This window comes from Centruroides vittatus, unplaced genomic scaffold (assembly GCF_030686945.1).
Source record: "Centruroides vittatus isolate TY-2023 unplaced genomic scaffold, ASM3068694v2 contig_436, whole genome shotgun sequence".
NCBI classification, from domain to species: Eukaryota; Metazoa; Arthropoda; class Arachnida; order Scorpiones; family Buthidae; genus Centruroides; species Centruroides vittatus.
Window position 1 is genome coordinate 1,543,657 of NW_027122237.1, and position 12,856 is coordinate 1,556,512.

Sequence of the window (12,856 nt, forward strand, 5' to 3'; positions counted from 1 at the left end):
TAATTTATAGAAATACAAAATGCATTAATACTTATGAGAATTATGCCAGAACAGTAATAAAATTTGACTTATTGAGAATCAACTCTAATCCAAAAAATTTAATTCAAATATCAAACTTTAATTTTGATGGTAGTAAAATAATACAATATAATAAATTATAATATGCTAAATTTATGCTAATTAAAGATTAGCATAAATATGTTTGTCTTATAACTTAAATATTCATAATATGCAAAATTATTTTTGTTGTAAAATACATTCAAGAAATTTTCAAACTGATTTTAAAAACTGGTGATAACTTTTGGCAATGCTGCATAATTAATAAGTTACAATTTCACTGGATAAAAGGTTTAGCAAAATTAAGCTGTAACTTTGCAGTTTTTGATAATTACACTAACCATATGAAATAAGATTTGATGGGTGTTTGTTATTAATATGTAATTCATAATTTGCTAGGCAGATTTTAGAAATGTTATCCATTTTTTCCTATCACACCAGATTTTCTCACAATTAAGGTAAAATTACTTGTTTATCACTGTAAAATAGCATATATTTATTTTAGATATCAGGATATTTAATAAAAATAAAAAATGCATTGAAAATACAGGATAACATTAAAACATGATTTCAAATTTAATTAACCTTGTCAGTCTTCATTGGTGGATAGGATTTGTTCAAGCAAGTGCAGAAAATACATAGATTCAGTTCTGATGAGACCACCTATGAATATGAAGAAGAGTTGACAAGTTCTACTGTGACACTATCTGGAAATTTCTTGACTTCCTAATTATTCCATCTGCTGCTGTCATTTTTTGTTGGATATTTTCTTTAACTTGCAAGATTATTTTATGGATTTATTATCTCTCTCCTGTTTTGTTTTTTCCTCTTTTTAATATACCAGCAATAGCTACCGTATATCTCGGCAGATAAGACGAGGTATAAATTTTCATCAAAGTTTTATAGTTTTAGCTTATATCTGTCCTATAAGACGATCCCCAAACTATCAATGGCCTATGAATTTAGTTTAGATCAGCGATCATCATCTGAATATTAATACTGTATAGCATATACAGAATTATGTCTTATTTGTAATTTTTCAAATGAACAAATTTATTTTCTTGCATCTTGCAGCACTGCCTTGTGATTGTTGCAAACCTTTACACTGATTTGGCATTTGGGTAATGACTTGACTATTCACAAAAACGTTGTATGGGTTATTCTATTTTGTGCACATACCCTACTCTCTACTAGTAAATAATTACAGTTCGTCTGTTTTTTATAATGGTTTTAATTTATATAAATTTTAATCTAATTTTTTGTATCTGTCCTATAAGATGACTCGGGATTTTGGGGGCTTTTTCTTTATGATTTAACTATTGTCTTATCTGCCGAGATATACAGTAATTGTATTTGCATTCCAGTAGCTTTAGTATCTATATTTCATTTCTTTTATATCTTGGTGAAATCCTTTATTCTTCTTTCAGTATAGGAATTTTGTAGGAATGCAACATTTTTTTCATTCTCATTTTCAAACCTCTATGATGCTACATGCAATATCATAGTTTGTCTTTGTTTTCCAGAATCATACAAAATAATAGAATTTGTTTAAAAAAACAATTTCAGCAACTTTATTTTATTACATAACATTCTTATGACATTTTAATAATAGTAAGTTGTAGAAAGCATCATATAATGTATATTCATATAAAGCTACAAATTCAAAACCAGGATATTTTAGGTTAGATTGATTGAAACTAGTTTGAACTGGATCATATTGATTTATATCAGATGGGTAATAAAAAAAATTTTAGATTGTTTTTGGCAATATTTTGTCTTCAAAAAATGGGTGGAATAATTTGAAATATTTTACTGTTGTGGAAAAATTGCACGTGATGGAAAAAATAGACATCATTTATATGTTCAGCATTACTAAATTAGCAAAGAACAGCCAAAACTTTGTAGATTTCAGAAATCATATAGATCTGTGTTATCTGTTAATTTTTAAAAAATTGTGTATGTTTAATATATAATGTTAATATTTAAATACAGATTTGATAGCTTGATTACTAATAGCAAATTATCAAAATAGGTTATCACTTCGTTTAATTTTAAAGAGAAAATTTATGTATAAAATAAAGTGCAATTTTGACTTATTGTGTGTGTGTGGGTGTGGTGTGTAAGAGCATAATTATTTTTTTTTATATTCAGAATTTTGAGACTTTAATCTGAGTAATGAAATTTGAATGTTTAGAATAATTATTTTTATTTTATATTTCAGAGAAAGCTACAAGTCATTTACAGCTAGAACCTGATTGGAATGCAATACTACAAATTTGTGACTCTATTCGTCAAGGAGATGTACAGTAAGTTTTTCATAGTTTTGAAAAATATGTTGAATAGATAAACTAAAAAATATATTTACATACAATGATGATGATATTTATTATTCAAAAAATTGATAAATTTTTAAAATTTTCTTTTGCTGCTAATGTATATTGAAGTTGACAATATTTTGAGGATAGACTATTCCTGAGTCAGCAGTAGGATATTGTGTGATTTGTAAAAAGAGTAATTTGAAGATAGTAATTCTAAAAAACTGGACTGATCTGCATATTGTTCTGACCTAAACCCAATTGAATGCCTTTAATATGAATTAAAGTGCAAACTTTATTAAAATCAAGAAATTACTAATATTTTCATATAAATATTAAATTTAACACCAAAAAAACTAATAAAAATAAAAGCTTATATTTCTCTTTATTTGCTTTAACATGTATTAATGCTAAAATTATTGAAGTTTTTATAAAGTTTTGTTATAAGTAAAGGCATACATTTTTGCATTCTAAATTATAAAATTTTGAAGAATTTTTGTGCTAAAAACATAAGGTTCTATCCTGAACTTTATGCTGCTGTAAGATGTAAAAAAATAGGTTTGACATATTTTTATGAGATTTTATTTTACTTTATTTTGTAAATTCTTATAATTGTATATATTATATAATACCTAATCATAACTTGGACTATAGATCATAGTCTCTAAAGATTTTTGTTGAAAAATGTCAATAGTTAGAAGCTGCTTGGCTTTTTCTGACAGCCTTTGCCTTTGAGAGAATGAACACTTGGCTTTATCAGAAAACAGTTCTCTCTACATCTGCAAAGTTTGTAGGGATACTTAAATATTTGACTGCCAAATTGAAAGAAAAGGAAATTTCTTAGCAGTAGCTTTCTTTTTCCAAACTTTACAATTGAAGTGGATTCATCTATGCTGTGGGCACATTTCAAGTAGTGAGAAATTCCAGCCCATAGTGATGAGATGGAAAGATTACTTGTAAAAGAAACTGCTGAACTTGAAAAGCTCTTATTAGTATGAGTGCTTGCATTGGATCAAAGTGACTGCAGTGTTGAAGCATGTTCAGCAATAAATTTCATATCTTCTAGAAGGAACTCACTATCAAGCATCTCTCTTAATTGTTTCAACTTAGTTATTACAAGAAGTTCCATAGTCGTTACAGCAAGATAGTTTTCTATAGAACACTCCTAATTTCAAAGTAAAGCTGTGACTGACACAAATCATGTATTCCACCAAGTTACTACATGTTCTGGAAGAAGGGTTACCATCACATATGTTAAACTTTTAGAATGGTAAAATGAGCTTACCAAAAACTTGCTACTAATGCAGCAATCTGTGCTTCACATGTTGTAAATGCAGTTTGGAAAATTTTCTAGAACTTTAAATGTAATGTATTTTTATATGTACATAACATTATCCAAGATCTATCCTGATACTTAATATGGTTTGATTCCATATTCATGCAGATTCTTATACAAATATAAACATATGTAATCCTGATGTTTATTTATATTAAAGCCTAATTTCCAGTAAGCAGCAGTTGCAAGTTCAAGTCCTGCAGCAGACCAATTACTTTCTTTCAGAATCTTCTAAATTAATTAATAAATATTAAAATTAATTATTAAATGTAATAAGGGTGGCACCTAATGCCTGACTCTAGGTTAAATTACTTAGCATTTAATTGGGCTATATTACTACTGCTAAAACATCAACCGCATGCCGCGATAAATAAATGCGACAATTTTATTTATATGAGATAATGCACCGTTTTCGGTTTTTCATGGACATTATCAATTACTACTGCTATTAACAATCTAATTTGGCAACTGTTAATGTAGATTTTTACTATTTATTGTGAAACTGCTGCGGCATTTAGTTTCTAAATATTCACTAGCTATCAGGTGTAATTCTAAATAGTCATTACTGTCCTTTTATAGTAGTACAAGAAAATGTGTAAAACACATTAACCTTATAAGTCACTATTGTCATTTGTAATCACTCACAAAATTAGCCTCTGTTACAATCTTCTGTAGTCTATCTTTTTGAATTTCATCTAAAACTGGTAGATAATATTGTAAAGCAGATACTTGCTCAGCAAATAATTAGTCTAATTCACAAAACAACACCTTTACTTGTTGCTGAGATAGTTTTATTGAGAGAACTAACGTTTTCGACCTACTCAATAGGCCATCCTCAGGCTTAACTTTCGAAAACGGAACATTGGCGTTCCATTAAAAGAATACATTAGTTTAAAAATTCAAAGCATCAGTAACGGAAAAAATTAAAAATAAAAAAAGGAAGAACATGGTAATATACACAAATATAAATATACAATAAAATCGACATAGTGAGAATAGGAAGTAAAAAATAAAAATAAAAAATAAATCTATTGGTGATACTATATATAAACAGAGTAGCAAATTATTGAGGAATAATTGATGAAAAATGTAAATATAAGCTAAGAAATTGCTGAAAAAATTGAAATTTACAAAAGCAAGTTGGAAGAGACATGCATAAATGCGAGGGACGCAGACAGCCTACCAACAGCTTGGAAATTCGTAGTCAAGAAATGTATCACAAACCCGTAGGCTTGCCTTAGCTTATATTTACATTTTTCATCAATTATTCCTCAATAATTTGCTACTCTGTTTATATATAGTATCACCAATAGATTTATTTTTTATTTTTATTTTTTACTTCTTATTCTCACTATGTCGATTTTATTGTATATTTATATTTGTGTATATTACCATGTTCTTCCTTTTTTTATTTTTAATTTTTTCCGTTACTGATGCTTTGAATTTTTAAACTAATGTATTCTTTTAATGGAACGCCAATGTTCCGTTTTCGAAAGTTAAGCCTGAGGATGGCCTATTGAGTAGGCCGAAAACGTTAGTTCTCTCAATAAAACTATCTCAGCAACAAGTAAAGGTGTTGTTTTGTGAATTAGATAATATTGTTTTCAGCTTAATTTTCAATATCAGTGCATTGCAGTTAGTTAAATGGTTGTTAATTCCTGTAATTTAGGAGTTTGTTTTCCCAAAGGAACATTAGCTGATGGAAAAGCACTTTCTAGCTTCAAGTGAATTGGCTTTTGTGAATTTACAGTTCTTTACCATATTTGAATGTAAATTTTAAAGATTTTTGGTTTTTTTTGAATAAGCCTGATTGTCATTTTCTCTTTCTTCATGTTTCTCAGACTTCAAATGTTTTTTAATGTGTCTTTCCTGATGTGATTAATTAATAACAATATTGCAGATAATACAGAAACATGTGTCTGTTATTAGTGTGGAAAATTTCCTTTAAAAATTCTTTTACTTTATCCTCAGCAGTAATATTTGTTTGTGCTTTTTAGACATTGTATGATAAAGGCACTAACTAAAAGTGATATTAACTACTGGTACTGTCCATCCACCACTTAAACCTTTAAACTTTGAATTGGTTTATTCTAGTTTCATCTCATTTAAACAAAATGATTAAAATCCTTAGGCAATGGCAATAAACAATATAGTTTATTGGAATTGCCAGTTAATTTAATTAATGAAAACCAATGTAACAACTTTTCTTCTTATCAATACAGTACAGAATGAAATGGATTGTCTAGAGCCAAAACAGTAGTAATAGGATTCAACTTTAAATGATATGATATGTAGAATATATCTCCTCCTTTTCTGGTGATGGAAATTTTATTCAGTTTAATCTTATATTTTTTAAGAAGTGTTTAAATGATTTATATTTTTATACTTTTAATCAGATTTGATTAATTGCTTTATAGTGCAGTAGTGTTGCATTGAACATCTATAATGTAAACACATAAAATTTGGATTAGACCTCTCTATATTTGTGTAAGTAAAATTTCAATCAAAATTATGATGATTCTAAAAATGCACTATTTTGCATAAAATAATAAAATTCAGTAGGAGTTTTGTGATTAGGCTTCTAGTTATAAGATTAGTAATAATCATTCTCAATCAAGAAATTATAAAGTATTTTATGCTTTTGTTTTGGAAATGTGATTGTCATTGTAGCTGATAAGAATAACATTCACTAGTTATCAGTGTTTTTTTACCCAGTCTTGGCTATATTCCACATAGCTATGTATATCACACTTTATTGCTTGCAGCATTGTTTATTCTGTAGCAGACAATTTGAGAACCTAAATTTTTCTTTGCAAAATCTATTTTTGCATTCTTTGAATAGTGTGTATACAAATTTTGGTATTAATCAGTTTATTGGTTGGAGCTTCAGAGTCCTCTAAATAGAACAAATTTAATTATGATTATTCTGTGTATATATATATATATATATATCTTACCAAGCATAACTACTGTGAGAATCCAGAATATATACTTGCTAGTATTTACACTACTAGTATGTTTGTTCTATTTATTCACTAATGTAAGTGAAATTTGTTAGACTAAAATATATTTTGTGTTCATTATATAATTGAACATTAGCATTTGAAATCATTTTAATGTAAGTAGCAAATTATTTAGAGACCTGGAGAAAGACCTGGCAACCTACTCCAGTATTTTGCCAAAGTACCCTATGGATCAATTTACAAATACAGTTTCAACTGTGGTACTGATTTGTGCCACTCTTAGGCCAGAAGGTACTAATTGAGTAACTGGGAAAGAGCAATGAGTTATTAGTAGCAGGAGCATTGATGATGCAATCACACTAAATCCTAATGGACACCTGACTGCTGATGTAGCTTATAGTGAGAAGAGAACTCTGTGCTGTACTAAAGTATTTAAAATTGGAACTTGGAACATGAATGGGTTACATGTAGGAAAGTTGAACATCATCAAAAATGAAATGAATCAGTTGAAGATAGATCTTCTAAGCATCAGTGAAGTTCACTGGACTGGAAGCAGATTCTTTAAATTTGATGATTACATTATCTACTACTCTGGAAATGATACTATCTGGCGAAGAGGAGTAGGTTTCATTCTGCACGAGATCAGTTGCATCATAGAAAGCTTTCGAACAATTGACGACAGAATCATAGCAATCCATATCAAAGGGAAACCTCGCAATTTTATGATTTTGCAGGTTTATGTGCCCACTGCTGATTCAGAAGTAAATGAGGCTTTCTACAATGAACTCCAAGAAACATTGCATCAGACACGAACAAAAGATGTTGTCTATGTCATCGGTGATTTCAATACTAAAGTAGGTGAAATGGAAGAATCATGCATTATAGGAAAATCTGGTCTTGGAGAACGAAATGAGTCAGGTGAATGACTGATTCAGTCTGCCAAGAATAACAGATGACCGTGATGAATATGTGGTTTGAACAGCCAAGGTGGTGATTGTATACATGGACTTCTCCCAATGGAAATTATCGTAACCAGATTGACTACTTCTTGGTCCAGCAAAAGTGGAAGAGTTCTGTTTTGTCTGTGAAAACGTATCCTGGCACTGATTGCAGAATGGATCATGAACAGCTCGTTGCCAAAGTGAAACTAAGGTTTTGTAATGTCAAGTGACCATCAGCGATGCCAAAATTTGATGTCGAAATGATCTCTGCTGCCTATGATATCGAAATAAAGAATATATTTGACTCACTCAATTTTGCAGAAAAAGAATCAGAAGAACTATGGAAAGATATAAAAGTATATATCACTGATGTAGTGCATCAACTCATTCCATTCAAGATGATGGCAAAATTGGCGAAATGGATGTCAGAAACTATGATAGAAGTAGCAAAACAATGAAGAAAGGCAAAAATCATTGGTAACCAAGAGGAAATGTGAAGATTAAATGCAAAGTTCCAAAAAGAAGCCAGGAAAGATGAAGAAAAATTCTGGGAAGAACAGTGCAAGAAAATGGAAGCAGCAGCTCAGAAAGGCCTCATTAGACAATGCTTTGCTTATGTGAAGAAAGCCCAAACACCATTTATTGCATGTAAGGCGGCTGTCAATGGCCAAGATGGTCGTGAATTATGTGATTAACACGCAATCAAAGAAAGACAGAAGGAATACACAGAACAACTTTACGCCAGTGAAACGGAAGTTGATACCCAAGGTATTGAAAAGGAAGAACTGACAGAGCTGGAGCCAGACATCTTAGAAGAGGAGGTAGCATGGGCACTCAAACGACTGGCCAGCCACAAGGTCCCAGGAATTGATGGAATACTAGCAGAGTTACTGAAACCTTTACCATTAAGTTTTGACAGCACTGTGCCGTAATGTGTGGAAGAATGGCCAATGGCCAAAGGATTGGAAAAGATCTATTTTTATCCCCATACCAAAGAAGGGCGATACCAAAGATTGCTCCAACTATTGCATCATCTCTATCTCTCTGATTTCACACACTAGTAAGATTCTACTGAAGATCCTTCAACAGTGTATGTACTTAACCATAGACAGAGAGATACCAGATGTATGGGCAGGTTTCCGAAAAGGAAGTGGAACACGTGATCGTATCGCTAATCTTCATTGGATGATGGAAACAGCTAGGGAATACCAAAAAGATCTATACTTGTGCTTCATTGATTACTCAAAGGCTTTTGATTGTATTGATCATGACAAATTGTGGAAGTTCCTACAGAAAATGGGAATCTCACCGCATCTCACCCAACTCATACGATCGTTATATACTGGACAAGAAGCCACTGTAAGAACGCCATATGGTGATACAAACTGGTTCAAGATCAGGGGACCTATTCTGAGCTCTTCCGATAACTGAAGAGAGCGATACACGGGACATTTGATAAGTCCCCTTAGCGAAAGGCAGTTAACGAACCTTAGACAAATTGCTATTCTGTGCTCCACGTTAAGTGGGTTTTGCTACGGGTAGTCGGTCAAGATGCGTTTGGGTTCCATGCTATCGATAGCTATTACGCTTTAACCAATCACAGTTTAGTTAACATTGTATTTTGTCACGTGACTGCAACCCGCCATTTTCTAAGTGAAGCATGCGCTTTTAACATTGTCGTGTACTACTGCTAGTGATATAGTTTTGTTTTGTTTTAAAATGTCTGGGTCTGTTACTGGGTTTATTTTGTCAGCCCATCCGTTAAGCAAATATTTGTTTTTAAAAATTATAATTTATGTGATAGATAGTCATTTATGTATAGTGTATAGTTTACTGTTAAGTTACACATATAGGATATATTTTTTTTTTACTAAAACTAATGAATTAAAGCTGACATTAAACTTAGATAAGATCTACAAAATAAAGATTTCTATTATTACATAGTGCTAACATTTTACAATTATACAAAGTATGTCTAAGTTTCTTTGTATATTTCTATATAACTTCATGTAATTAATGTATTTTTTAATTCATTCATTAAGAATAAAATGACAAACTTAATTTTGCCACAAGTTCTACTTCTATAAACCTTATAACCAAATTAGAATTAGTATTATGATTAAATGTCAAATGCAATACATCTTATTAAATGTAAATATTATTTGCATAGACATGGAGTGACTGGTAAGCAAACATTAAAAGTAAAGCCTCACAAATAAAAAAAATCAACGTTTCAAACAGGAGGTGGGCCTTCAGTTAATCAAAAATTAACTGAAGTTGAAGAAAGAGTACTAAATTTAATTGGTGTTACTGCTGTCCCCTCTCTCCAATTGCTCGTGAAGTAAAATCATTCTTACACGAAAAGATGCCATGTTGTTTTCACTTTCGTTACGTTCCTAACGGCAGCTTGAGAGTGACCGATAACAAAAACTTAGTTATCGCACGTGGCTATTGGCACCGAAAATGAAACGTACAGCTCGGAATAGCATTTTCACAGTTGATTAAACGCGAATCACGTGGTTCCGATAGAAACTGGTTTTTATCGTATTCGTTAGCTTAACGATACTACTCAGAATAGGTCCCCAGAAGGGGTACTCGCCAGGGCTGTATCCTTTTACCATCACTATTCAATCTATATGCAGAAGTGGCGATGAGGAAAGCAGATTTGAATGAGTCTAACATTGGAGTGAAAATTGGAGGCAAGAACATTGATAATCTCCAATATGCAGACGATACCACGCTGCTCGCAGAAAGTCGGGAAGATCTTGAGCAGCTGCTTCTGAGAGTCAAGCACAAAAGTGCAAAGATAGAGCTGCTTCTTAACTTCAAGAAGACCAAAATAATGACTACTGCATGGAATGCGGAACTCAAAACAGTGATCAACAGTGAAGAAATTGAGGTAATGGAAAATTTCATATTCCTCGGGTCCAAAATCAACTGTAATGGTGATTGCAGTCCTGAAGTCAGAAGATGCATAGACCTTGGACAAACCTCAATGATCAGCATGAACAGCTTTTGGAAGAGCAAAGATATCTGCCTCCAAATTAAATGCAGATTAGTTAGAGTGATTATTTTTTTCTATTGTCATATATAGATGTGAAACTTGGAATCTAAAGAAATCAGACAGAAGGAAAATAGATGCTTTTGAACTGTGGTGTTGGAGACTGCTTTTGCGCATTCCATGGACAGCGCAGATCACCAACAAAACTGTCTTAGACAGAGTCCAACCGAAGTTATCACTGGAATCCCAGATAACCAAACAGAAATTGTCCTTTTTTGGGCATATAATGAGAACCAGCTTCCTCAAGAAGGTGATCGTGCTGGGGATGGTTAGCGGGAAAAGAGCCTGAGGCCGACCAAGGACTTGGTGGCTCAACATAATCAAAAGTGACACTGATTTATCTATAATGGAATTGAAAGAGGCTGTGCAGGATAGAGAGGCATGGAGAGCTTTGATCCATAGTGACCAAGAGTCGGACACGACTAAACAGATTAGACAGATATAGATAGATATAATTGTATAGTTGTTATATTATTTAATAGATAGTATTCATTTCAGTTTTTTGTTAAATAATAAAATTTGTGTTTATAATTAATATATAAAGTTTTGAAATTATCTTTAGTGCATTTAACAGATTTTATAAGGATATCAGAAAAATAATTTAAAAAAAAAATTTTGCTTCTTGATGAATAATTGATTTGATGTAATTCATATTTTTTACAGAGCAAAGTATGCTGTTAATGCCATAAAGAAAAAATTATATGCACAAAATCCACACGTTGCTTTATTTGCTCTGCAGGTAAGTTTGAACTTTGAATCTTTAATTTTAGTTAAGTAATTATTCTTAGTTTTAAACTAAGAATAATTATTAAACAAATGGCATCTAATTTGTAAACTTAATTAATAAATGAATCTAATGTCACTCTGTTGAAATTTGGACTCAATAATTAATGATGTATGATTTGAACATTTTGCAAATAGCATTATACAAAGTATATAACTTATTTTATTTCATAAATTTTTAGAATATTGAATTAATTTCCTAACCAAAGCTGTAATTGACATTTTTCTTAACTTTAAAAATTTCATTATTATTTTAGTATTTATTGCAATTTATATTCTACTGTATTCTTTTTACATTATAATTTATTGATTAGTTAATTTTCTGTTTGGATATGTCTGTTTTTAATACAAGTACCCTTTGTTTCAAATTTAAATCATTTTTTGTTTGAAGATGATTTAAGAGATCTCAAAACTTCAATGTTCAAATAAATAATTTTGACAACTTAAAAAAAATCTTCAGTTTTTAAGAATTTGAGTCAAGGATTTAGAAAATGCTGGTTTAAAAAATAAATTTATACAGAATATATTCTAAAGCTAGTAGTTGCATGATATGAGATGTTAATTGAGCAACCATTAATATCTTATTGTGCTGTTCAGTTGGCCAGTTAGAATACAGAAAGCTGAATTTTTTTTATCAAACATATGAGAACAAATTATTTTACTACTAAGTTATTGATATTATATGCCTTTAGTGCTTAAATGCATAGAAATCTTGAATTTTTTCCTTCACTTGTTCAGAAAAGTCAGTTTCAGTCCTATCTTGACATTTTACAAAAAATGAATCTAGAATGGGTCTTAAATGTGGCCATTATGACCACATGCAGTCACCAAGGAAATATTATGTGACCAACATGAAATTAATGTTTTAAGTTTTCACTCACTGAGTATCATTGAAATAGTCACTATTTTAGATAATTTTCAGCTGAAGTTCATCTTGGATAATAAAAACTTAAATATGAAGGAATATGGATGTTATTGCTAGAAATATTTCACAAAGATGCAGCCACAAATCATTTTTTCATAGCTGAACATGTAATCAGAAAAATATTTTCTGGAGCCCTTAGTCTACAAGTTGATACTTTTGGGAATTCGTTTTTGTTCTTCCTACTTGTCATTTTCCAAATTCATTATGAATAATAAAGGTGTAAAAAGTAACTTATTTTTATTTTATGTTGTAGGTTTTAGAATCATGTGTCAAAAACTGTGGATCACCTGTTCATCAAGAAGTATCTACAAGAGCTTTTATGGAAGAATTGAGAGAATTGGCTAAGGTATGGAATAATTGAAACTATTTTATTTTCTATATATAAAAATATAAGAGACAATGATCATGAAATTAATCTTATGATCAAAGAATAATGATATTTATATAAAATGGCTTAATTTACTGATATGCATAG

At 30.6% G+C, this 12,856-nt stretch overlaps 1 protein-coding gene across 3 annotated transcripts in view; it reads left to right on the forward strand.

Moving 5' to 3' along the window:
- Hrs (Hepatocyte growth factor regulated tyrosine kinase substrate) overlaps positions 1-12,856 on the forward strand; it is a 98,440-nt gene that overhangs the window by 33,996 nt on the left and 51,588 nt on the right. For all 3 annotated transcript variants that reach the window (XM_067272318.1, XM_067272319.1, XM_067272317.1), the window contains 3 exons: positions 2,279-2,363; positions 11,337-11,412; positions 12,635-12,727. In XM_067272318.1, the coding sequence (XP_067128419.1) occupies positions 2,279-2,363; positions 11,337-11,412; positions 12,635-12,727 (254 nt within the window). The remainder of the gene's footprint in view (positions 1-2,278; positions 2,364-11,336; positions 11,413-12,634; positions 12,728-12,856) is intronic.